This window comes from Phacochoerus africanus, chromosome 2 (genome assembly GCF_016906955.1).
Source record: "Phacochoerus africanus isolate WHEZ1 chromosome 2, ROS_Pafr_v1, whole genome shotgun sequence".
Lineage (NCBI taxonomy): Eukaryota > Metazoa > Chordata > Mammalia > Artiodactyla > Suidae > Phacochoerus > Phacochoerus africanus.
Genome location: NC_062545.1, coordinates 21,917,261 through 21,942,572, shown reverse-complemented (window position 1 = coordinate 21,942,572; position 25,312 = coordinate 21,917,261). Strand labels below are relative to the sequence as shown.

Genomic DNA, 25,312 nt, shown 5'->3' with positions numbered 1-25,312 from the left:
CCCACATGCTAATTTCCTACGCTTATCCGTAGTCCCTTCTGCTCCCTTTTCTAAACCCCAAAGTTCATTTTGTCATTCTCTTTTGTCTCGTGTCCAGTAACTTGTGGGGCAGTGAGACCCAAATTGCATTTTAAGATCATTTTTATGAGTTGTTCTCAGCAGGCGTCTTCAAGGCCCCAAGTTCTTTTTTCTGTCCCCCACTGTGAAAAACTGATTGGCAGCTGGTGACGGGCAGGGCACTGGTGCTTGGCACTCACAGGAAACCCTGCAGGAGGTGCCCAGAGCCATGGTGGAGGAAGTGTGGCCAAGCCAGCACAAGGTGGGGGACCAGATGTCGCCCGATTATGTTCCATTGAAATCCAAACAAAGCCCCAGATTCAGGATCATTTCCTTGAGACTCCCCAGTTAGAAACTGGCACCAATCCAGAATCTCACAACAGCTGGTCTCCCCATGCTAGGATTTATGCGCCTTGCAGAAAACTTTACCTGTGTGTTATTGATTGGTTTCTGTGAAGCAATCAAACAGTGTCTCGAAGACCCAAAGTATACTGCTCTCTGCTGAAAATGAAAAGAGCCCGTATATCACTGAACACACCAGCAGTCTTATTACAGGCTTGGGAACTCGGAGGAGGATGCGTTTTCCTTGTTATTTATGCCACTCGTGTTAACCTTGAGGCTGTATCCTGACACTTGCAGCTTTGCAGTGACGATGCTCCGCTCTTGTTAGGAGGCTGAGCCCACCCTCTGGACATAAATTCTATTAGAAAATAAGCTTTCAGGGGACACTGGCAGATGAGAAATCGTGCTTATGTTTCTCATCATCCAGTTTCATGTTGGGAAATCTGAGCATCTTTCCAAAAGCTCGTTATTTGTTATTGTCCAGGTCATTTGCATCTGTGCCATCTACTTTCCTCCTCCTCGGAAAGGTGAACTGTAAGCCTGACAGTTTCATTTTCTGTATATCAAGGAGGAAAAACAAACAGAAACCACCCTCCCCACCCATCGCCCTCACCCCCAAGAAAGATATTGTAGTTGCTTGTGCTGCGTAGCAGAAGGTTTTCATTTTAAAACAAGTGTTTTTAAGAAAAATGCCAATTTTTAAAAAAATCATGAAAGAACCTCAGTTCACCTGGTATTTAGCTAAATATGTGTTCCTCACCTAAATCTGGGACCTCTGTTTTATGTGTTGCCTGTCTAACCGGCTGCCCCTGCTGTTTCAATCACCTGATAAGGTCCGAGTGACTCTCCTCTCTCTCGCCTCCATCCCTCTCTCCCTCTCCCTCTGACTGTGGTCCTCAACCCAGATTCTCAGACCTCACAGTGAGATTTTGGAGCAAACCCTCTCCATTAGAAACAAACAAAATAAATTGTTTCCATTCCCTAAAGGAATGTGCTAAAGCCTTTTTTCCTCTTTAACATGGAGGCAATTTAAGTTTGGCAAGAGCTGGACACAATGTACCTCGCTGGGAGAAGAAGGCTTTGTGAGGGAGACCCTTCCAGAAAGACCCCTTCCTCCTTGCTATGAACCTCAAGTGACAGAAAATAATCAGGTGGTGCCTTCAGCATCCACAGGGTTTCTGCAGAAGCCTCACCCATTTCCCCCACCCCATAAAAACCGTAGTCAACTCCTCCTATCTGAAAACCCAGTGTGCATGTTTCTTCTTGGCCGTTCCAGCAAGACTGAAGTCAGAGCTTCTGACGGGGTGCATTTCATTTGCTTCATCTCTAGCCTTTACCGCACCAGAGCACCCACATATCATTCAGCGACATTTCTCTTCGTTGCTCAGATTCAGAATCCTGCATGTCTGTAATGCTCCACAGGTGAGGAATTAAAGGGACGTAAGGCTCCTTCACGGCAGGTGTGAAGGGAAATCGCCTGAGATGATCTGTGGCAAACTCATCAAAGACACTAATTTGATCAAGGGCCGCCTCAAACAGGACCTCAAAGAATATGCACCTGACTCAGAAAAGCAGCCCTGGCCCTTGCCCATGCCCTGACTCTCTCCCTGAGCCTCATCTATGTTGGGACCTAAGGGATTCCAACATATTTGTCCAGACACTGCAAGCCATCTCGTGTCCCCTGGACTGAATGAAGCATTACCCTGGAGGAAACCCCAGACCCCAGATCAGGCAAGGCCAGAGGGCCCTCCAAGGCCACATTGGAGAAGGATCACTTGTCTTTCCTTAACTAGAAAGACACCTGATTTTATTTTTTTTATTTTTGGCAGCCCCGCGGCATATGGACTTCCCTGGCCAAGGATCCGATCCGAGCCACAGTCATGACCTAAGCCTCAGCGGCAGCAACGCCGGATCCCCAAACCCACTGTTGCTGGGCCAGGGATCAAACCTTCGACCCAACGCTCTGAAGATGCTGCCCATCCCAATGGGCAAAAGCGGGAACTCCACACCTGTTATTCTTAACATACCCTAGTCTTATCTAGTAATCCTTTATTCGTTGATCATACTCACAAATTTACCAAACATTTACTGAATCAATGTATGCTTTTAGTCTCTGTTCCACTTTCGTAGCTCCTAAGCTACCTCTCCTCATGCAGCACAGTACCCAGCTTTTTATATTCGTCGGCTCACTTTTTTTCCCATCCCCAATATTCCAGTAACTGACTGTTATGTCCAGCACACCCAACCCATAATGTTCCTCATTTTATACCCTTTGAACAGACTTTCTCTCCTCCATTCTCCCTTCATCCTCTTGAATTCTTGAAACAGAAAAGATTCTCCAGGCTCCAAGTGAGCTCTGACCTCATCCTGCTTCCTTCTGTTGTGGCTCCCATATACTTGGATGCATGACTATCACAGTGGAGAGGAATATTGGGTCAAGGAGATATGTTGGCTGGAACAAGAGGTTGACCTGAAGACAAAAGGTGATGAAAAGCCCTTGAAAGTCCACCATCCAGTGATGAGGAAGGCTCCTGGTGAAAGAGTCATAAATTTCATTTATCACCCTATACACTGGGGCTTTTTCTGCTTACCTAAGATATTTGCACAACGGGGACCTGACTCTTAGGAGGTCAACAAAAGTAGGTGTGGGGAAGAGTCCACAAGCTGTGTGTAAGCTTACAAAAATGTATCTCTACCCTTGATTAGGCTGCAGAGGCTAATGAAAATGTCAGGTTTCTTGGATTTGGCTGAATTGGGAGAGCAGCATAGTTAACACTGTTGATCTCATACTGATCCAAAGCTGGCCAAAATATGCCTTTGATTAATTATATTAAAGTGGGGAGGACTAGGACTTGAAATACATGTTTTGCCAAACAAAGTCATTTAACATATTGGTCTATAGTCTGTATACAAATAATCAGACATTAAGGCCGTAAGGAAAAATAAAACCAAAGGGCATTTGTGTGATCTCAATATGAGCATGAAGTGTTTTTCTTCCTCCAGCAACCTCTCCCTAATGTACTGTCTTGCAAGGGAATAAGAGCTTTACATCATCTGTATGACTGGCATTGTTCCTAGAGCCTCAGATTCATAGTGACCAAAACTAAATGGTCCAGCATGTGCCGTATGTATTCTTACTCAGCTGAATAAGTTGTTGAATAGCCACCAGTTGATAAGACACTTTAAATAGTATTAGGTGCCAGCTCTGCCTTGGTTAATAAGAAACCCAGTTACACGTCAAGAAGGCTTATTAGTCACGCGTATCCATAAATTATAGTACCTGCCTTTATAACCCCCAAATTAGGTGGTAGTGGGGAATTTTACTGTATACTGACCACTCCGTTATCTCCTAAAAACAGTATGTCAGTGTATTCACAGTCCTGCAGGGCAGTTGTGAGTGGTCAGGCTCCATCACTGTAAATATCCCCTGGGTGAGCTTCATACCAGAAGTTGGAGCTGGCTGATGATGCTTGTGAGTGTGCCCTGACGGTGCTGTGACAGGCGAGGCAGGTACCCTGTGGGGACTGAAGGACTTACTTCCCCGGCAGTGGTGGTGCTGCCTCTTCAGCCTCTCCAGGAGCCACTCTCACCGGACCAGAACTGTCTTGTCAAAGGTCAGGCCCCCTGCCCCATGACAGCCACATCCCATGACTGGTCCATATGAGGTATAAAGACCTGGCTTACCAATCCTAATCTGGGGCAACACTGCAGGGCCAGCCTAGCTTCAGAGCCCCTGGTAGGGTCAGCTCAGGCCCTGGTTGAGACCAGATCACAGGCTTTTTTCTTCCTCTGCCCTATCATCCTTTCTTCTTTTCGCCAATGGGCACTGATCCTTAGAAACTCCCTACTAAGCCTCTGCACACTGATTCCCATCTCAGGGTCTGCTCCACAGAAAACCTGACCTGCACCCCTATGGAAGTCAGGGTACCTTGGGCCCAAAGATGATTTATTTTAGAAATATAACACTGTCATTTAAAGGGCAAGCATGAGAATGACTGAAATGAAAAAGACAGGACCAAGAGTTGACAAGGTTGTGGAACAAGCAAACTACATCTGCTGCTGATGGAAAACTCTTTGACATTATCTACTAAAAATGAATACCCGTGGAGTTCCCGTCGTGGCGCAGTGGTTACCGAATCTGACTAGGAACCATGAGGTTGCAGGTTTGATCCCTGGTCTTGCTCAGTGGGTTAAGGATCTGGCATTGCCGTGAGCTGTGGTGTGGGGTCGCAGACGCGGCTCGGATCCCGCGTTGCTGTGGCTCTGGTGCGGGCCGGCGGCTACAGCTCCGATTAGACCCCTAGCCTGGGAACCTCCATATGCTGCAGAAGCGGCCCAAGTAAAGGCAAAAAAAAAAGAATACCCAGTGTCATACTGTGAAATTTGCCTCCTTAGTATATAACCAAGAAAAATGCAGAAGTAGTTCACCAAAAGAAGATGCACAGGAATGGTTATAGCAGTGTGTTTCCTAAATATTCCAAACTGGGAGTTCCCGTTGTGGCCCAGCACGTTAAGAACCTGAAATGGTGTCCTTGGTTCAATTCCTGGCCTTGCTGAGTGGGTTAAGGACCTGGCATTGCCATGAGCTGAAGTATAGGTCACAGATGCGGCTCAGATCTGGCATTGCTGTGGCTGTGGTAGCCTGCAGCTACCTCTCCGATTCAACCTCTAGCCTGGGAACTTCCATATGCTGCAGGTGTGGTCCTAAAAAGAAAAAAAAAAAAAATCCAAACTGGAAAGAGCCACAGTGGCATCAGCAGTGGAATAGAGGAATCCATTGTGTTGTAGCCACTCAGCGGAGTACTGTACAGCAAGGAGAATGCAAAGCTCAGCATGGGTGAATTCAATGCGTGTAATACTGAGAAAAAATACCCAGGCGTGCACACACACACATATATAATCATTACATTTATGTAAATTTAAAATCAGACCAAACTACTCTACATCAGAGTAGTGGTCACCTTGGGGGGATTGGTGACTAGAAGAGGTACAAGGGGGAGATTCTGGGGTACCTGTCATGCTCAGTTGCTTGATCTGGGTGCTGGTTAATGGGAGTTCTTTCCCTTTTGAACATTCATCCTCTAGACACTCATTAGTGGTGGACTTTTGTGTATATATGTTACAGTTAAACAAAGTTTACATATATTATGCCATGGAATCACGTGAAAAAGAGCTCAGTTATAGCTGCTTTTGTGTGTGTTAAATAGTGCTTCTGTAAAAGCATGAATTTAGTTTAATAGAAAAGATAAACATCTAGAGTAAAACTGAAATCTTCCCCATTTCTTAAGTATGTTTGTGTGTGTGTGTGTGCATTTGCATGTGTATACACATGGGTACACATGACTGTGTTTGCATGGGTGTATGCATGAATGTGTGTTTGCACATGTGTGTATGTGTGTGTGCGTGCAGGTGTATGCGTGGATGTGTTTGTGTGTATGTATGTGTATACATGTGCATTTCCATATGCCTTATGCTGTGTGCATACGTGTTTGCATGTGTATGTGTGTGCACACGTATGCATAGATGTGTTGCATGTGTATATGTACACGCATACATGTTCGTTTGCATATGCCTTATGGTGTATGCATATGTGTGCACATGATGCCATTGGCAGGGTGCATGTCACTCTCTGGAGACTCAACGGTTCTCTGCTTTCAATTACACTCAGTCTAGTCCAAAACCCCTCTGAACTAATCCTAATCAACTTGGAAGCCACCAGGCTCAGGCATGAGGCTGTCAAATGTGAGGGTTTGCAGATGTCAGTGAGGATGGCAGGAATCCAGGCGGACAGATCAAGGCTTAGTCACTGAAAAATGCATGCCAGTGCAGCCCAGCTCTCAAGCACCATCGCAGCCGTAAGAAAAACGTGTCGTGACAGTAAATCAATAGCCTCTTGGAGACGATTCTTTTCTGAAATATCCCTGATTAATTATGCCAGCACACATTTGGCAACAGTACTTTGCTCCAGCATTAACTTAATGCTTTTTGCAAGAAGGAGGTTCTCATAAGTCATCTTTGACATTTCAAATCAGGCTTTAAAGGTTTGGGTTATAGATTTTATAACGTCTTCATGTCAAATGTAATTGCTCTTATTGCTGCTAGTAGACGTTTGCCAATCAATCAGAATAACATTTATTTTATAATAAGAAAAGGCTAAATTAAAACCATTTGAAATCATTATATTTGAAGACTCTGTGAAGAAGAGTCTTTAGGGTTGTTGAAATCTCCTTGTGTCTGTGATAGAGGAGTGTGGGGAAATTACAGAATTGATGGAAAGGTGTTACTCTTTTCTCACTTACAAAAATTACCTCCTCTCTATATTTTGTGGATATGCAGCTTTAGTTGGGTGATTTAATCCCGGATGAATATGGTTTGGGGCAAAGTAGTACCCTTCCTTTCTGTAATAGAAAAGTATAGGGAGTTGCCGTTGTACCACAGCAGGTTAAGAACCTGACTGGTGTACATGACGATGCGGGTTCAATCTCTGGCCTCAATCAGTGGGTTACAGATCCGACATTGCTGTGAGCTGCAGTGTTAAGTCGAAGACGCGAACTGGATCCCACATTGCCATGGCTGTGGCAGAGGCTGGCAGCTGCAGCTCTGATTCTATCCCTAGCGTGGGACCTCTGTGCAGCCTTAAACAACAACAACAACAACAAAAATTACAGTTTTTGTCCCTTTAAGATAAAGGCATTTTTTATTATATACTGCATCCAGGAACTTTTTTCTTTAATTCACCTTAAATTGCTAGGGTTTTTAATAATAAAACTAATGGTAAAAATAGGCTCACCTAAAGGAAAATCATACTATTATAGTCTCTGAACAAAAATTTGTGGAGACCCTGTCAAGTTACCAGCACAGAGCAGGAAGCTAATCTGACAATGGTCAGTAAAGCTTCTTCCTTCTCCTTAAAATATTCTCCATGCATCCTTCATGTTAACTATAGCATTACACGGCATATTAATATTCTGTATATTCACACCAGCCTTGGCATAGAAGTGTCCACATCACTCCTGATAATAACAGTCCATCAACCAGAATTAGTGGCCTCACCTAACTATGAAGAGTCTGAGATCTATGAGGGATAATTCTATGATGAGCAGAAAAATGACCCTTCTTTGACATACTGCCTGCTTTATATACTAAAAAGAAGGTCCCAGAGCTTGCTGGTGTCTCAGGGGGTTAAGGATCCGGCATAGTTACTGCTGTGGCTCAGGTTACCGCTGTGGCGCAGCGCAGGTTTGATCCCTGGCACAGGAACTCCCACGTGCCCCGAGCTTGACCAAATAAATAAATAGGAGGTCCCACATATCAGGAATTAAGTCAGAAGAGCATGAACAAAGGCATGGCCATGGAAGGCCTTTGGGTGGAAGAATGAAGCTGCCTGTACAGAAAGATATAAGATTAGTCTAGAAAACCAGGCTGAGTCTGATAGTATCAGCCTATGAAGGCAAGGCTAAGAAACTTGGACTTTGTTCTGAAGGTAGTGAGATGGTTTTAGAAAACGGAATCAAATAGAATAATACTCTTGACAGTGGAGGGTGTTGACCTATGTAGATGAGTGGATTGTATGGAGTTCATAGTAATTTTTGAGAAGTGTGTGAATAACATTAAAATCCTAGCTTCTAGGAGTTCCCGTTGTGGCTCAGAGATAACAAACCTGACTAGTATCCATGAGGATGTGGGTTCAATCCCGGGTATCGATCAGTGGGTTAAGAATCTGGCGTCGCCGTGAGCTATGGTGTAGGTTGCAGACACAGCTCAGGTCCCACTTTGCTGTGGCTGTGATGTAGGCTAGCAGCTGTAGCTCCGATTTGACCCCTAACCTGGGAACTTCCATATGCCATAGGTGCAGCCCCCCCCCCAAAAAAAATGAAAAACAAAAACACCTAGCTTCTTATCTCTTAAGTTTCCTTTTTAATTTCGGAGCGCTTCTCACAATGAGTTTCGTTTTTCTATACATGCTCCTTAAACGTGACCGTGTGCCACAATCTTTAAGAATGCTGTAAATGTTACTGACTGGAGGAATGCTTGATTAAACCTCCTTTCCCTGGCCTTCTACCTCTAATACATCTCCCAATGCTCTTCCTTCCACTCCTCTTCAACCCACCCCCTAAGATGCTTTCCAAATACTTTTAAGAGGGAAGGCCAAAGACAAGAAACTAGCAGCAGTGGCCTCTCAGAGAGTGCCTGTCTGTGTCTGTGTCGGTGGGTCAAGGGGTTATTCTCATGCCTGCCACTCTGTCTACTGAAGCCCTTAGTACCCATGGAATTTACCCCCAAACAGCAACAGTCTGGTCCTTTTGATGTAGCGACCCTGAGCCCCTGAAGCCTCCCGAGGTGAATGGGTAGGTGAGACAAGGTCAGCGCCTTCTCCTGGGCTCTCCCTTCCCCGCACCTGTTCCTCTACCGAGCATTCCCCCACACCCAGGTCTCCCCACGTGCTTCAGAGACAGTAGGACATCATGGTTCAAGGATAAGCTCAGCAGCCAGTCGGCCCAAGTCTAAACCCAAATCTACCACCTTCCACCACAAACAACTTCCTTACTCTGTGCCTCAGTTCTTGCAAAATGGAATTTATGTTAACATACTCCTCGAAAGACCATTGTAAGAGGTAAAGGACTTTATCCCATGTGAGTACAGGCACATGGTGGACGTTAGCCAGTGTTATTTAGCAGTTTGTCTTAAGCGAGAGACCTCACTGAGTAACTTCAATTAATTGTTGCATGTACTGTACAAGCCACTTTTACTGTAAAATCTCATAGAATCCTTATGCAACCCTGATTTGAATTTGGTCTTTTCTGAGCTGCAAGACTGCACATTTGTATTAGCCGAATTGAAATGCATTCTCAAGCACAGCTGTCTGCTGGGGCAAGAATCCTTGTCTGCTGTGTTCTGGGGTATACTTAAATACCTGAAATCGTGAGTGGCATACAGTAGGAGTACAATACGCATTTCTTGCATGAATGGGCACACAAGCAAGCTTGGGGAGCAGTGTGTGTCACTCAGAAAAAACAAAGGTTTGGAGTCTGGTAGATCTGAGGTCTGAGGCTGGCTGCACTGTTCACTAGTTCTACTGGACCTCTGACAAGTTAACCCCTCTGTTCCTCCATTTCTTCCTTTATAAAGTGAAGGTGAAAATACCTATTTCATTAGAGTTGCTGTGAGAATTAAATATGATGCTGGTGGGAAATGTTTAGTATAAAACTGTGCTTGTATTAGGAGCTCAGGAAAAGGCAGCCATTTTTATTACTATGTATTCAATATTTCTGCCCAGAAATTAACGAGGGAAGCAGGAGTTCCCATCATGGCTCAGCAGAAACGAATCCGACTAGTATCCATGGGGATGTGGGTTCAATCCTTGGCCTTGCTCAGTGGGTTAAGGATCCAGCGTTGCCACGAGCTGTGGTATAGGTCGCAGAGCCAGCTCGGATCCTGTGTTGCTGTAACAGTGGTACAGGCCATCAGCTGTGGGTCCGATTCAACCCACAGCCTGGGAACTTCCATATGCCACAGATGTGGCCCCCCAAATAAAGGGGGGGAGGCAACATAAAGCACAGAGGGATGAAAGAAGTCATCTTAACATGTTTGCCTATTGTATATATATTTACCAAAATTGAAGACCAGCCTTCTTATTTATTCTTTTCCCTATTTTCAGCATTATGGTACTTATTGAAGTAAAAGAGAAAAGAAAAGTAGGGGAGTTCCTGTCGTGGCGCAGGGGTTAACGAATCCGACTAGGAACCATGGGGTTGTGGGTTCGATCCCTAGCCTCACTCAGTAGGTTAAGGATCCGGCTTTGCCGTGAGCTGTGGTGTAGTTCGCAGATGCGGCTCAGATCCCGCATTGCCCTGGCTCTGGTGTAGGCTGGAGAATACAGCTCCAATTCGACCCCTAGCCTGGGAACCTCCATATGCCAGGGGTGCAGCCCTAGAAAAGACCAAAAAAAGGGGGGGAGGGGAGAAGAAAAGTAGAAAGAAGGAAGGTGAGGAGGCTGCAGAGAGGCGGGAGAGAGGACAACCTAGGAGAAAGTCATGGAAGAATCCGGTCCCTTCCTTTAGGAAGAGCAAGTAGGACAGAGGGGAGGAAGGAGAGAGGAGCGTGTTGGCTGACAGCTCTCTTCCTCTTCAATCCACCCTCCGTCCTGCCTCCTGTTTGCTCTTTCTACTGTTAAGACTCAGATATGTTTCTCCTACCTCTATACACCTTAAACTCCGTGGTGGACTCTAAGCCTATCTGATTCTTACAGGACAGAGTCTGTATAAACATCCTCCATGGTTTGGCTGCTGTCCAGCTCACCTGTCCGGACTTAATCCTTCATGCTCCTTCTTGTCCTACAGACCCCACAGTGGTCTGGACTGTGTACTTTCTTCTTCTTGACCTTGCAAATGAACCGTCTCCTTCTGCTTGTGAAGCCCCAGTCCCACGTAAAAACCCAGGTGAAACGTCTCCTGCCGCGTGGAGTTTTCCCTTGACCTGCCTGTGCAGAACAGAGCCTTCAGCCATTGCCCCATCATGAGTGTGCATGTCTGCATGGATCTTATTATAGTATAATCATCTTCTGGTCTGAGGGCAGTCATTAGACTGCCACGCTAAGAACCACAAATACTAATTGTGAAATGTTCATGGAAGAAGTGAATATTAGGTCACCTTCAAGTCACTGTGAGGTTTTAAGGTACAACGTGGGTTATTTCTAGAATCACATCCATAAAAAGAAGAATGTATTTTGGCGGCCCACAGACTGCTGGGCTGAAAAAAAGCCATACTCTGGAGCCCCCTAATAACACCACAGACCCCTTGGCACCTTATAGATAACTTCACTAGGAAGATTCATCAAGAAATATTAACTTCCCTCAAGTCATATTAAAAATGCTTTTTAAATGCAAAAATAATTGCCCAGGAAAATGGTACCACTGTCCTAGTGTACTTGTTTCTGTGATACATCATTTGCTCTTACTTGCAAAGATACACGCGTCTTGGTTTAATGCGTGGCACTCTTTTGTTTATTTGGCCTAATTATTAAAACCATGTCCTTAGAGCTGTTGCGGCTAATGTTAGAACTGGATGCATCCCAAATTTAGTACTGAGTCCATAAAGCATTTTGGAAGTGCCTGGAACATGCTGGCACTTCATAAATATTGGTTCCATCTGAATCTAAGTTTCTGACCCTGGGTCACATTTCCCACCTCATTCTGAGATGCATCTCGGAGTGATTTGCCAGTGGGCAGAAACAGGTATCCATCACCACACAGAAAAGGCACGGTTTAAAGGGCTCTGGCAGTTCCCAGGGAGAGTCTATGCATTTTGTTCTGGCGTCGCCACACTAAACCCAGCACCTCAGCCCTTGGGAGAGCGATGCCCACAGTGAGGGAAAGTTTCATTTGACTCCTGGAGACCAGACACTACTGTGGTTGAAATGGGCAGTTTTCTGTCCTCAAAGCACTAACATCCCTCCATGAGAAGATAGTGAGGGAAAGTGGCAGATTTTAAGCTGACCAATGAATAAAATTAATAATGACAGTTTTTGGTGGTAGGATAAAGCATTTGATCAGGTTTTCAGAGTTGAAGTTTAAGGTTTTTTTAGAGCCTGCATCAGCCTGTTTCCAAGCTGCCTGGGGTGACCCTGCCATCGCCCCACATCTGCTGCCACTGCACTTACAGCTGCTCCAGGGGAAACTCCACACCAGTCCTGCACATGCCCCACTCAAGGCTGCTTTCCCTGCAGTCATCCAACGTTTGACTTCTTTGGAGAGTCCAGATGCTTTGCAGAGGTCAGAACCAGTCAGTGTTCAGTGGTTTTTTATGTTCGTTTGTTTTTTCGCCAGTCTTCCTCATGTCACACTTTCATTGTAGATCATGGTTTACTAATACAATGGGATTTATCTTCAAACTTGAAAATTCCTTCTTGCTTTATTACAGGACAACATTTTCTATTTTAGTCCTCTTTTATTCTAGAGATGGTTAAAGGGTGTGGGGGGGAGCAAACAAACAAAATATTCACATTACAGTATGGAGTGTACAACTTTCTATAGTCTAGAGCCGTTTTTCCATATTGTTTTATTTAAATATATTTACATATTTTAATGTATTTAAATGTGCTGTCCATTGTTAGGACCTTATAGGGACAGTCCTTCACAAGGACAGGCAAGTCTAGTCACACCTCAAGCCCTGCCAGCAGCCAAGCACCCTCCAAATGCAGGTGCTCTAGAACACATGATCACACACACACATGCACACACACGCACACAGCCATTCTTCAGCTTTTTATTTATGATCAAAAGTTGTCATAAGGACTACAGAGGATAAGGGACAGCACCGTTTTTATTTTCCTACAAGGCTTTAAAGGGTGAACCACAAATAAAGATAATTCCGTTTCTTTAGGTTTAGTAGAGTTTAAGACATTTAAGCTGTTTAAAAGTAAGCAATAATACAAAATACAGCTGGTCAATATATAATAACTGATTCTAAAATGTAAATGTATAGAGAAAGGCTGTCCAAAATATATTTTTCTTAAATGATGGCTCTTTGTCAAGTTTTGGGGAAACTCCAAAATCAGTGAGAGCTGGCTCCATCGTCCTTATGGCCCTCTATAGATAGTCAGTACTAATGTTTTGGAATTGTCTTTTGCAAAAATGCCACAATGGAAGTGCCTTTTAATATATCAACCTCATTAGAACAAAATGCAGCACTCACATCTGTAATGTTTTGTAGAACTACATATAATTATTTTCAAGTTTGGGTGAGGGTTGCACAAACATCATAGATCTCCAGGAACCTTTCATCTGATAAATGTAAATGTAATAAACCCTCATGGTTCTGACTACCAAAGGCTAAAGAATGAGTAATTCATACACTGCAGGCCTACAGATGCACAATTTGTATGATCAAATAGCCCTAAGGAGAAGCTCCGATTGCAAAGACAAAGGACAAATAAAATGCCATTACTTCCTCGCAAAAAAAAAAAAAAAAAAAAAAGTTGTCATAAGATACAAGAAACCTAGATATCCTGACAAATACGAAGACAGGAACAGTGGTCTGCCTGGGTGGGGACCACCATGAGCACTACGCCACATCCGGTATACCAGACGCCCCAGAGCTAGACCAGCAATCTCATTTTTAACAAGCTCACCTGGCAATTTGATGTATCCATTACTTTGAGAACATTCTCTGAGGTCTGCCTGTGTCCTACAGATGCAATGAAGTGGACATGGAGTTGCCAGCTCTCTTACAATCCAGCCTGGCAGGGGCTGATCCGGTACATCTCCTGTTCAAAAGCTCCTGTTGTTTCCAAGGAAGAAATGCTTTTTATCTGTGCTCCATTGATATGGGAGCAGTACTCTTCTTTTTTACAAGTATTTTGGAGAAAAGGAGAAAGACCAGGGAAATGACAGGTGAAATAGTCTTCAAATCTTGCTCAATATTTGTTGTGTGGTACATTCTGACTACAACCATAGATGCTAGGGCTCTAAAATAATTTTGCATGGTCCCCTAATTCATCCACTCTACTTGCCTGAATTCATACCATCACACAGTCCATATTTTTTAGCCTTCTATTTATTCCATGGAAAAGTTTATTCTAAAACGTCCCTTTTGTTTATAGGCTACTGAATGCCATCACAGATAATCAAAATATTTTCCCCCATAGCAAGCAAGTCCAGATCCTTATTGTGTAGTGTCAATCCATTTCTTTAATCTTGTTAAATACCATTCCATTCCTCCATTAGTACCTAAACTTCCTACTTATCCATCTATCCATTTTTCTGGCAAAAGAACATGTGTTCATAAATCAAATAATTTAGCAGTTTGAAGGTATGGCTACAGTTTATAGGTGATCTGTTCCAGGGCACAGATGTGTGGCTGAGATGGTACCCGAGATGATTTATGTGGCACAGGGGCCTGGCAGTAGCTAATGTTGAATCACCTGGTGAAAAGGTAATTCCCTTTCAATTATCTTTCAATCCTTCTGATTCCATTTGGGAGAGTCTCTCTTTCATTCTAGCATGACTTTAATGCCCTTCCAATACTAGCATCTCTTCTTAACACATATGGAGCAGGGCTCTGATCAAACACATTTATGGAACATTTACTAAAGATCAATTAGTTTTCATTGTATTTGTTTTTGTGGTTATCTCCTATTTTTGACATTCCATTTATTAACTCTCATTTATCGAGCTCCTAAGTTTTATTTATTTAAGAAGAAATATGAATTGACCAAGAAAATAATTTTTTAAAAATCAGGAATTGTGTGACAGGACTGCATTAGGACTTTCAACTTCTATAGGCACTTTGCATCTGTGGGTCCCTTCCTCCACATAATATTATTCAGAATACTTACATGCCACAGGAAAGAACACATTTAGTAAAACATGTTTTATATAGTGAAAACCTTTTGGTTTATTTTGAGGCTCAAAAACTAGTTCTGGTCTATTGTGAGACAATGTAAGTGATTTAATCCTGTACTCCTATAGGTTTATAGAGTCAAAGATTCTTTAACTCCAATACCTTCTAAAGACATAATTCTAACATAGAAAATAGAACATGGGGGAAACTCCATTTATGGCTCAGTGGTAACGAGCCCGACTAGTATCCATGAGGATGCGATTCGATCCCTGGCCTCTCTCACTGTGTCGGGGTCCGGTGTTGCCATGAGCTGTGGTGCAGGTCCACAGACACGGCTCGAATCTGGCATTGCTTTGGCTGTGGCGAAGGCTGGCAGCTGTAGTTCCAATTTGACCCCTAGCCAGGGAACTTCCGTATGCCTTGAGTGTGGCTCTAAAAAGCAAAAACAAAAACAAAACACGAAAAAACAGAGCATGGGATTTGGAGAAAGAGCTGATCCTGAACTCTCTCCAGATGTAGCTGCTCTGTAACCTAGTGCAAGGTAATTACATTCTCTGAGTCTTTGTTATCTCAGCTGCAGAATGGAGTTAGTAACTCTCACTTAAGATGTTGTTTTGAAGATTAAATTATCTCCACGAACATTTTTTGAGCACCACCTATGTGCCAGGTTCTTTTTGAAGTGCTACAAATGCCACCGAGAACAAAACCTAAGATTACCATTCTTGTGTACCTGATGCTCTTAAATGGAGTTGAATATTTCCTTCCTGGTTCTTAACTCATTGAAGCAAAATGTTGCCTGGGAGTGGATTAGAACTGAATGGCATGAACCTCTCATTCTAAAATAATTATCCCTCTTGCTGCTACAGAGTTTGATTCACAACTTGCTACCCAAGGTTACTTAGAGATTCAAAAAGATGCTCTGTAGATTTTTTACCTTTTCCCCTAGTTTTATGAACTAAGGAAAACATTGATATTTGCTATAAATATTTTGCACTATTTTTTACTTTTTTTTTTACTTTTGCTAATAATGTTTATCAGTACACATAATTAGCATAAATTTTTAGAAAGAGAAATATACATTCTTTAGCGCCTGAAAATTCTGAGTGCTAATCTATTACCCTCACATAAAATTTGCTGCTGACCAAAACTGGCATAGGCACAGCCAGCCACAAAAAGATCTTTTGTCCTTGCTTACATCACTGATGGAACAAGCAGCCCCTTTTCAGTGGAAATGATGCCAATAATGAAGTAATCTAGAAATATTTTCATTTTTCAAAGAGATTTTTTTTTTTTCGCCTGGCATCATCAAAGTACATCCTAACCCTTCCAGATACGACATCTGACCATCAGCAAGTAGGCCAGGTAAAATAATGTTAACTGGATAACTGGATACGAATTTTCAGATTTGTTATTTGAACTTATTTATTTTTTAAAGTGGGTGATTTTTTTTTTACTCAGTTTGGAGCAATGGAAGAGGTAGATCTTTGATATTTTTTAGTATTAACAAGTCAAAAATAATATCAGTCTATTACCCACAAAGGCTATCGAGTCAGCATTATCTTCAGTGTGAACATTTGATTTGCAAGGATTTTTCTTCTGTGTAGAATTTAAGTCTTGGCCTTATTACTAACTAGATATTTGAATTTTATATAATGCCCTGCTGTAAAAGTGTCGTTGGTGTCTGAAATTGTTGCTGAAATTCCAGGCCAGTGTCATCTGAGGTGATTAGATTATAGTGAAAAAAAAAAACAGTAGATCTTTAGGATACATACTGTCTCTGTGTTAACACCCATCTACATTTTGTGTGGTTCCCTTCAAGCGCTAATTATACTGTTTTAAAGCAATAACAGAGAAGCAAAGGATAAGGAAATATAAAGCTTCCCAACTGTGGAATCACCTACCTCACATTCTACTCATACTGTGGCCTAATTACAATGTATTAGCAGTCAAAACAGCTATGTAGAGCAGAAAGTTTAAGGCTCCCTGACCCAGGAACCCCATAGGCCACAGGGTGGCCAAAATAAATAAATAAAATTTAAAAATCAATGTAAAAAATAATATAATATTCAGACATTCAGATATAGACTTCTCCAAAAGGTATTCATCGTGACATTTTTAATAAATGAAAAATTGAACATCGTTTACTCCTTAATGTCCAAGAATAAGATTTGGTTAAGCAAATGTTGATGCATCCATAAAATGGAGTTTTAAGCAGCTAAGGTCAGAGTTGATATTCTAGAAGAATTTCTAAAAATGGCATATCAAAAATTCTCATGCTACAGTTCCAAACAAAATTGCATGCATTTATGATTCATGATCTCAACTGTGTATAAACAATATGAACAAGGAGGGGGAAAAAAGAACCTATAGCAACATGTTAACAGTGGTTATTTTTATTGCCTTCTTCTGTTCCAATTTTTTCACTATGCATCTTTATTATGGAAATTTCCTGTGTATCAGCCATAAACAAAATACAATTTCAAAAATGAAGATACAGAAGAAAAAACCATGGGAGCAATTGATGGACTACATGTTTTCCTGTCCATCCTGCCTCCTGGAGTGCTCTCTGCTGTGGCACGTTTGCTAGGAATTTACACGCTCCGTTCTCCGACTGAAGACAAAACAGCTATTGAGGGGTGATGATAAGGATGTGTGTCACCTGTTCTCTGTTCTTTTTCAGCACACAACGGTTTTGCCCTTTATATTAATCGAGATGAGGACATCACACCATGAGTACCCCAGTAGGCGCAGCGGACTCACTGCCATATGTACCTTCTCTGTTGGCTATATATTATGGTAAGGATGGTGCCTGCTGGGCTTTCGTATTGTATTAGATTTTGCACTGCTAAATTTGGGCACATATTTCATTATGGATATAATCACTAACAGATTCACACTGCGTGCCTCATTTGGTCCAAGACCTGGGCTTTGTCTCATTTCCCCAGATGCTTATATTTTTAGAAAGTATATGCCAAACCTCACACAACAGGAATTTGTTGAACAATCCCATGTAAGCAGTGGTTCTTCCAAGGCTACATTTTTCAACTCTTTTTCAAACTAAATGTTTTTCTTGGACATCAGTTTTATTGCTGAAGGGCTTTTTTACTTGGGATTTTTCTTGTTGTTGTTGCTTTTGTTGGGGAGTGAGGGAGTTGCAGCAAATGCAAATGAGGGCAGAAGAAATGACCTCTTAGAGGAGTGACTTCTATCCTCTAAGCAAAACAAATGAAAATGTACATTTTCCTGTGTCCGTTTAAAACGTATTCTAGAATTAGCTATTACGTATAGCATTCATGTAATGGTTTTGTTTCTAAAAATTGGAATAAATAAACTGTAGGAAATCTTCACTTGGCCTGTGAAGTATGAGTAGGTCCCAAGAGGGAAGTGCCAAATTTATCTCATAAAGAGGTTTTGCTTGATGAGTTTATTTCACTTTAATTTCAGCTCTGTTTTTTAACATTTCAAAATTATCTTAAGATAGAGAATTTCTTATATCTCTGTATAATTCCAAGTCCTCTTTGATACAAGAGCAAACACAGAAGAGATCCCTCTCCCCAGCACTGCTGCCTCCTGGGACTCTCTTATCCTGAGTTCTGGATCACCATCCCTTCCTTTAGGCCTGAAGGACTGAATCATGTTCTTCCAAACACCCCAGAACTGTACTTAATCCCAGCAAAAGTCAGGGGCACTTGGGGAGGCCAGTCTCTGTGGAGCATTTTACTCCAGCCAGTCCACAAATATAATATAAAGGTCAGCACAGTACTTCACATACTTTGCCTGAATGATCACATCATGCTCCAAATCTGAACAAAAAGGGAATTTGCTTCTAGAAAGTTATACCCTATGGCTGGAGTTAAGGGGCCATCCAGACTATAGCCCCCAGATCCAACACTCGGTCATGTTCAATTTCATGTGCCACTTCATTGACTAGTCACTAGTCACTGCCTCTTGACAGGGAACATTTGTTTTCCTGGTCACTTTCTAGATGTTTCCCCCCACGTAAAATGTTAAGCATTGACATTCTTTGAAAGAAAAGGCACAAATGATCAGGGTTCACAGGTGAAGTGTAACTGTGAAATTGCCTTTTTTTGGGGTGGGGGCACTTGTGGCATGCAGAAGTTCCTGAGCCAGGGGTCAAACCCAAGCCATTGCAGTGACAACACCAAATACTTAACTCACTCAACCACACGGGAGCTCTGAAATTATGTCTTAAAAATGAATGTATGTGTTGTATACATATGAACTTGCTGTTCAAATAACTCATCTTTCAGAAAAGTCAGTAGGAAAGCTAACACTTATTCAAGGAAAGCTACAGTGTTTATAGTCTATAGCATCAGTTTAAAAAAAAAAATGAATGCCTTTCCCCACCCCCAAATACAGTCTCACTACTTTGCACTTATATTTACATACCTGTGGGAAGGGAAGATTTTTACTCTGGGAATTCTGGGAGTATTTCTGTGAATTCATTTATATGCCATTAAATTATCTGCATCTTGTACAGCCCCAGACATTTCAGGCAGTACATACTTTCTGATGGCTTTTCTTTCATTGTAGGTACAATCAGTCCACATTCCAAAGAGACACATGGGGAAATACCACATAGTCTTCATTGTAGACCCCCAAGATCCCTCATTAAAATGAAGCATTCCTCAAGCACTCTGTGCCACGGGAGGCTTGCCAGCTCTTCATCTTCCCTAAGCAAACCAGTGCTTGTTTGGACACATATCTGCATTAACCAGTGAATTCTCCCAGATATGCTCTGAGAAAGCTTTCAAAGTAGACTTTTTCCTTTGGGCAGAACCTAGGCATTCCTAGCAATGCCCCGCACTAAGCAATGCCCCTCACATCATGTCGCATTATAGAAATCCAAGGATTGTCATTGTTAGCAAAAAGGCACTGACTTTTGTTGGCTTCCAGACTATCTCAGAGCCAATGTACCAGTGACACAACAGTGAAAGGTTCCAGATGTGAAATCTTTTGGCGACGTACCAGGGCTGTAACTGGACATTCCAAAACCTTATGTCAAATGTGAGAAGGCATTCCTCTTATCGCGTGCTAATTATAAAATAAATCTCCCTTACAATCCTCTGTGCGGTAGAGCTGAATCTGTACCCCCGAGGCTGCTGGCCAGCCTGCCTGTCTGCTTTGCTTTGATTCCAGCTCCCTGACCATACTCACAAGTCTCCCTCCCCTGTGAACCTGTTGTTCTCCTAAATTTGGATAGTGAGAGGTGAAAGCAAGGGATACCGCTCCTTTCCCTCATGCATGGGAGCCCAGTGAGCTCCCAAGCTTGGTAGCTCCATTTCCCAGCCCCCATCTCAGTCCCACCCAATATTAGCATCTGAAGTCATCCCAGAGCCTTACCATGCCCACCTCCCCACTGCTTTTCTCTTTCCACCTACCCAGAGGTCTGGGACAGATACCGCCCCCACCCCACCCCCGACACTGACGGTGGGCTCTGCCTCCCTTCCCGCACACCTCTCTTCCGCCATCACTCCTTCAGCATATTTCTGAGTACCTTATTTGTGAGACTTCCCCGAATACACGAGGTGGTCCATATTCACTCATGCAGGACACAACACAAAAGTCCCCTGGGTTTCTAATGCTACAGTAATTATCAGGAATTGTAATGAATACCATTTTTTTTTTGACTGCTATGCCAAGTACTTTTTAAATATGATTGTGTTTAGTTCCCCAAATAAGCCTTTGAGATAAGTATTATCTGGCTCATTTTGCAGATAAGGAAATCAAAGCTTAGAGAGATTGTATGGCTTGCCCAAGGAAAAGACACTGTTTTTTGTTGTTGTTGTTGTTGCCAGAACTACAGATGACCCTTGACCCTTGGTGTTAGAGGTGTCTACCCTCCCCTCAGTAGAAAATCCACGTATGATTTTACAGTCAGCTCCACATACATGGTTCCTCTGTATCTGTGACTTTTTCCTATCTGAGGTTTCATATCTGAAGAGTCAACCAATTTGAGATTACATGGTACAGTCATAAGTATTTATTGGAAAACATCCGTGTGTATGTGGACCATCGCAGTCCCTTGTTGTTCCAGGGTCAGTTGTACAGTGCAGGCCCTGGAGTGTGGCTGCAGAGTCTACACAATGAACCATACTCTCTATGCCTTCTTACTATGTGAAGAATAACTCCGTGCGTGAACAGGTTAATTGAGTTTTTAGTTGTTTTCGTTTTGCATCAGAAGCAGCCAGGTCCGGTCATTAAGGTCACTTCCTAGGTTTGAATTCCAACTCCTGCACTTAACCTTTCCGGGCTTTAGCTTATTCCAATATAAAACAGGGACATGACAGTAGGCACTGCATGGGGAGGTTGTGAGGACTCAGTGACTATATGTAGAGCCCATACAACTACACCTGGCACACAGTAAAAAGTTTCTATATTTGCTAACATTATTATTATTATTTCTGTCTTCGCTGTTCTGAGAAGCTCCTCAGCAAATAGTCGTAAAAGCACATAATGCTTTCTTATCAAGGGTTTGGCAACTTTAGTTACGATGCCACAAGTCCCTTCTCTTCTTTTACTCATTCTCACTCACTCGTACACTCGTCACTTTAAAAATCCAAAACAGTAAAAAGTATGAAAATACTGCTTTGTTTCTTAAGTTTGAAAGGATTGTCAGGAAATAAAACACAGTAAAATCATAATGAAGCATGATCTTTTATGACTTAACTGAAATTGTCCCAAATCAGAATTTGATCACTTTTAGACCTGATTATCCCTTAGCCTTGGAATTGCAAATTTTCTGTTCATTTTCTTATTATAATTTTTCTGTATTTCCTCAAGTTTTACTTTAAAAATAAAATAAAGAAAATTTCTTAAAAATAAAAATGAATATACTCAAATTAAAGTCTTAGAGGAATTCCCATTATGGCTCAGCGGGTTAAGGACCTGACGGTGTCTCTGTGAGGATGCAGGTTCCATCCCTAGCCTTGCTCAGTGGGTTAAGGATCCAGCGTTGCTGTAAGCTGCGGCATAGGTCAAAGCTGCTGCTCTGATCTGGTGTTGCTATGGCTGTGTCTTAGGCTGGCAGCTCCAGCTCTGATTCGACCCCAGCCTGGAACTTCCATATGCCTCAGGTGTGGCCATAAAAAAGAAAAAAAAAGGTCTTGCAAAGAATTTTAAGCCATGAACAAGTAAACATTTTTTGCATAAAATGTGCACCTTCTTCACTAAAAAAAATTAAATTTGGGACCCCATTAAACTCTCTGTTTAATTGGATGCTTCACCAGTTAAACAAATCTGGCAAATACAGTTGTCCTTTGCCCAGAAGATGGCCAACAGTTTCTTCTGTTCACCTTTAACATTTTACTCAACCATAACTGCCTACTTCGTTGACTTTTACATCTGTGATAGTGTGTTAAAGTTTTGCTCATTTCCAAGCATCAGAAAACTGGGACAAGCTGAAAGAAATATGTGATAAGTTCCTCATATTTCTTGGGGCTTATGAGTGACAACCAAAGGACCTTGCTTCCTTCCCCATCCCCAAAGCCATTGCACTCTTTCCCATGCCCACCCTCCCCACCCTCCTTTCTCAGCCTGGCTGGAAAAGAGGGAGAGGGTCTTTGACTCTTGAGTCTGGGGTCTTGGTGAGCCACTGCTAAAGGAAGTGCCTCCCACACTCACCAAAGCCTTATAAGAGGCTCCAAGAGAAGCCCTGGTAAATATCCAAGGTAAGGCTGGAATCTAATTTAGGAATCAAACTCGTTAACCTTCCTTACGCCTCTTACCCAAGCAAAGGAAAGTGCATTGGAAGGATACAGAAGGATGGAGGGAAGGGACGGCTATAGAGAAGCCTAGAGCCCATCATCATAAGTGGCAAAGATAAATGAGATTCTTGTGGATCTGGTTCAACATCAATGGAAGTTGCTAGGCTTGAACTGTCCACTCAGCAAGGCCAGCCCCTGGACAAGAGTTTCCCAGGGGCAAAAACACTGGAGAGCTCTGCCATAGGCATAAGCCAGGAGGAACCCTGAGGGCAAATTAGAGGCAGCCTATCTCCCACAATGTCTGCAGTGGAAAAGGAAGCCCTTCAGAGACTAGCCTCCCACATGGTACCCTGTGCAAAGTGAGCATCTGAATACCTGAGCATCAGCCTCACAGCAGGAATCAGTGGAATTTGGTATCAGCCAGAAAAACAGGGGCAAACATGTGCACTTGCATGGGGAATGAAGGCAAAAGATATTCATCCTCCCATTTTGCTTCCTGGGTGGAGAAGAGATAGCCAAAAATCAAGATTTACCCTCCCCTTCTACTTCAAGTAACTAGAGCAGAGAGCAGAATGAAAATGAAGAGCCCCTTCTACCCAAGTAACTAGTTACTCAAGTAACTAGAGCAGAGAGCAGAATGAAAATGAAGAGCCCCTTCTACCCAGAAGGGCCAGTGTGTTGAAGCAGAGCAAGATGGGGAGTGAACAACGACTCCTCGGGCAGAGGGACGGTCCTACCGGACCTCCATAGGCCATTATAAGGACTGTGTCCTTAAATCAGAATGAAATTGAGAGTACTGGAAAGTTCTGAACAGAGAATTGACATGATCTTAGATGTTTTTAAAGGGCCAGTTTGACTACTATGTTAAGAATGGATGGGGGCAAGGATGAAGCAAGAGGATTGTTAAGACGCTATAGAAGTTAATTCTAGAGGGAAATGATGGGGTTTGGACCAAAGTGATAGAAATGGCGTTGTGAGTAGTAGGATTCTGAATATATTTTGAAGATAAGAGTCAACAGTATTTCCTGTTTAATTTAGGCCATATCTAAATTAAAGTCCAGACTCAGCCCCTTTAATGCTTTTTAACCTTGATCTGTGATAGTGAAACAGTGGTCCCCAAAGATGTCCACATCCCATTCTTCAGAACCTATGAATACATCACCTCACCCAACAAGAGACTTTGCGGATGTGATTTCATTAAGGACCTTGAAATGAGAAAACCAGCCTGCACTATCCAAGTGGGCTCAGTCTAATCTCACAAGGAAAGACCCTTTCCCAGCTGTGGTCAGAGAGGAACATGGCTGGGCGAACAGAAGGTGATATGAAAAGGACTCAACCAACCTTCACTGTCCTTGACAATGGAGGAAGGAGCCATGAGCCAAGGAATGTGGACTTCTCTTTGGAAGCTAGAAAAGTCAAGGACACAGATTCTGCTCTAGAACCTCTGGAATGGAATGCAGCCCTAACATCCTGCATCCTGATATCAGCAGCCTCGTGAGACCTGCGTTAGACTTTTCTTTCTTCTTTTTTTTTTTTTTTTTTTTTTTTAGGACTGCACCTACTACATATGGATGTTCACAGGCTAGAGGTCAAATCCGAGCCACAGCCACTGCCACACCAGATCTGAGCTGCATCTTTGACCTACGCTGCAGCTTAAGGCAACTCCAGATCCTTAACCCACTGAGCAAGGCTAGGGGTTGAACCCACATCCTCACAGACACTATGTCCGGTTCTTAACCCCCTGAGCCACAAAAGAAATCCCTTGTATTGGATTTCTAGCCTATAGAATTCTAAGATGAATTCATGTTCTTTTAAGCCACAGTTTGTGGCAATGTGTTATAGCAACAATAGATGATCAATTAGGAAAAGAAAATTTTAAAAGGAGTTCCTATTGTGGTTCAGTGAGTTAAGAACCTGACCTAGTGTCTGTGAGGATGTGGGTTCGATCCCTGGCCTCGATCAGTGGGTTAAGGATCTGGCACTGCCTTAAGTTGCAACACAGGTCTCGGAGCTCACATCTGATGTTGCTGTGGCTGTGGTGTAGGCTGGCAGCTGCAGCTCCAATTTGGCCCTTAGCCTGGGAACATCCACATGACACAGGTGCAGCTATGAAAAGAAAAGGAAAAAAAAAAAGACAATCAATACACTTGCGCGAATCCCTTAATCTCCTAGGACCTCAGTTTCCCCATCTAGAAAAAAAAGAAAAAAAAAAAGGAAAGTGATGGTACTTAGGCAGGTTTGCTATAAGAATCAGAAAAATGGGTACAAAATGACTGCTACACGATCGGCACTCAGTGCAGTGCCCTTGTTCTTCTGCGTTTATTCTAAAAATACCCAGTCCTTAAGGGGCCTGAACCCAGCTGCTGTGTGCATGTTTCTTTGCTCATTGACCTGTTATGCTGCTCTGGGTGCTGAGGTCCAGATCCTTGAAATCAGACAGCTCTTGTTCAGATCCCTTCTTTTACAGGCTTTGCCTCTCTTAGCCTCATTTTTGCCACCTTTAAAATGGGAGGGGGAAAAAAAGGGAGTTCCCTGGTGGTTCAGTGGGTTAAAGATCTGGTTTTGTCATTGCTGTGGCTCAGGTTGCTGCTGTGGCACGGGTTCATTCCCTGGTCCAGAAACTTCAGCACGCCCCAGGTGTGGTCAAAAATAAATAAATAAAATGGAAGGTAATGCCTGCACATTATCTCCTGTTATAGATAATAGATTAATGAGCACATGAGGCACTCAAGCAACCGCATTGCTTATTAGCAGTGACCTCACTGATTGTCAAGAGCAATGCATTCCTACCAACGTTAAAGCTCTCACCTCCCCCCCGCCCCTGCCATCATTCAGCCCCGCGTCTC

At 42.8% G+C, this 25,312-nt stretch overlaps 1 protein-coding gene across 3 annotated transcripts in view; it reads left to right on the top strand.

The window, feature by feature from the left end:
* Nucleotides 1-25,312, top strand: part of AIG1 (androgen induced 1) — a 246,779-nt gene that overhangs the window by 183,121 nt on the left and 38,346 nt on the right. For all 3 annotated transcript variants that reach the window (XM_047770055.1, XM_047770057.1, XM_047770056.1), the window contains exon 4: nucleotides 17,420-17,535. In XM_047770055.1, the coding sequence (XP_047626011.1) occupies nucleotides 17,420-17,535 (116 nt within the window). The remainder of the gene's footprint in view (nucleotides 1-17,419; nucleotides 17,536-25,312) is intronic.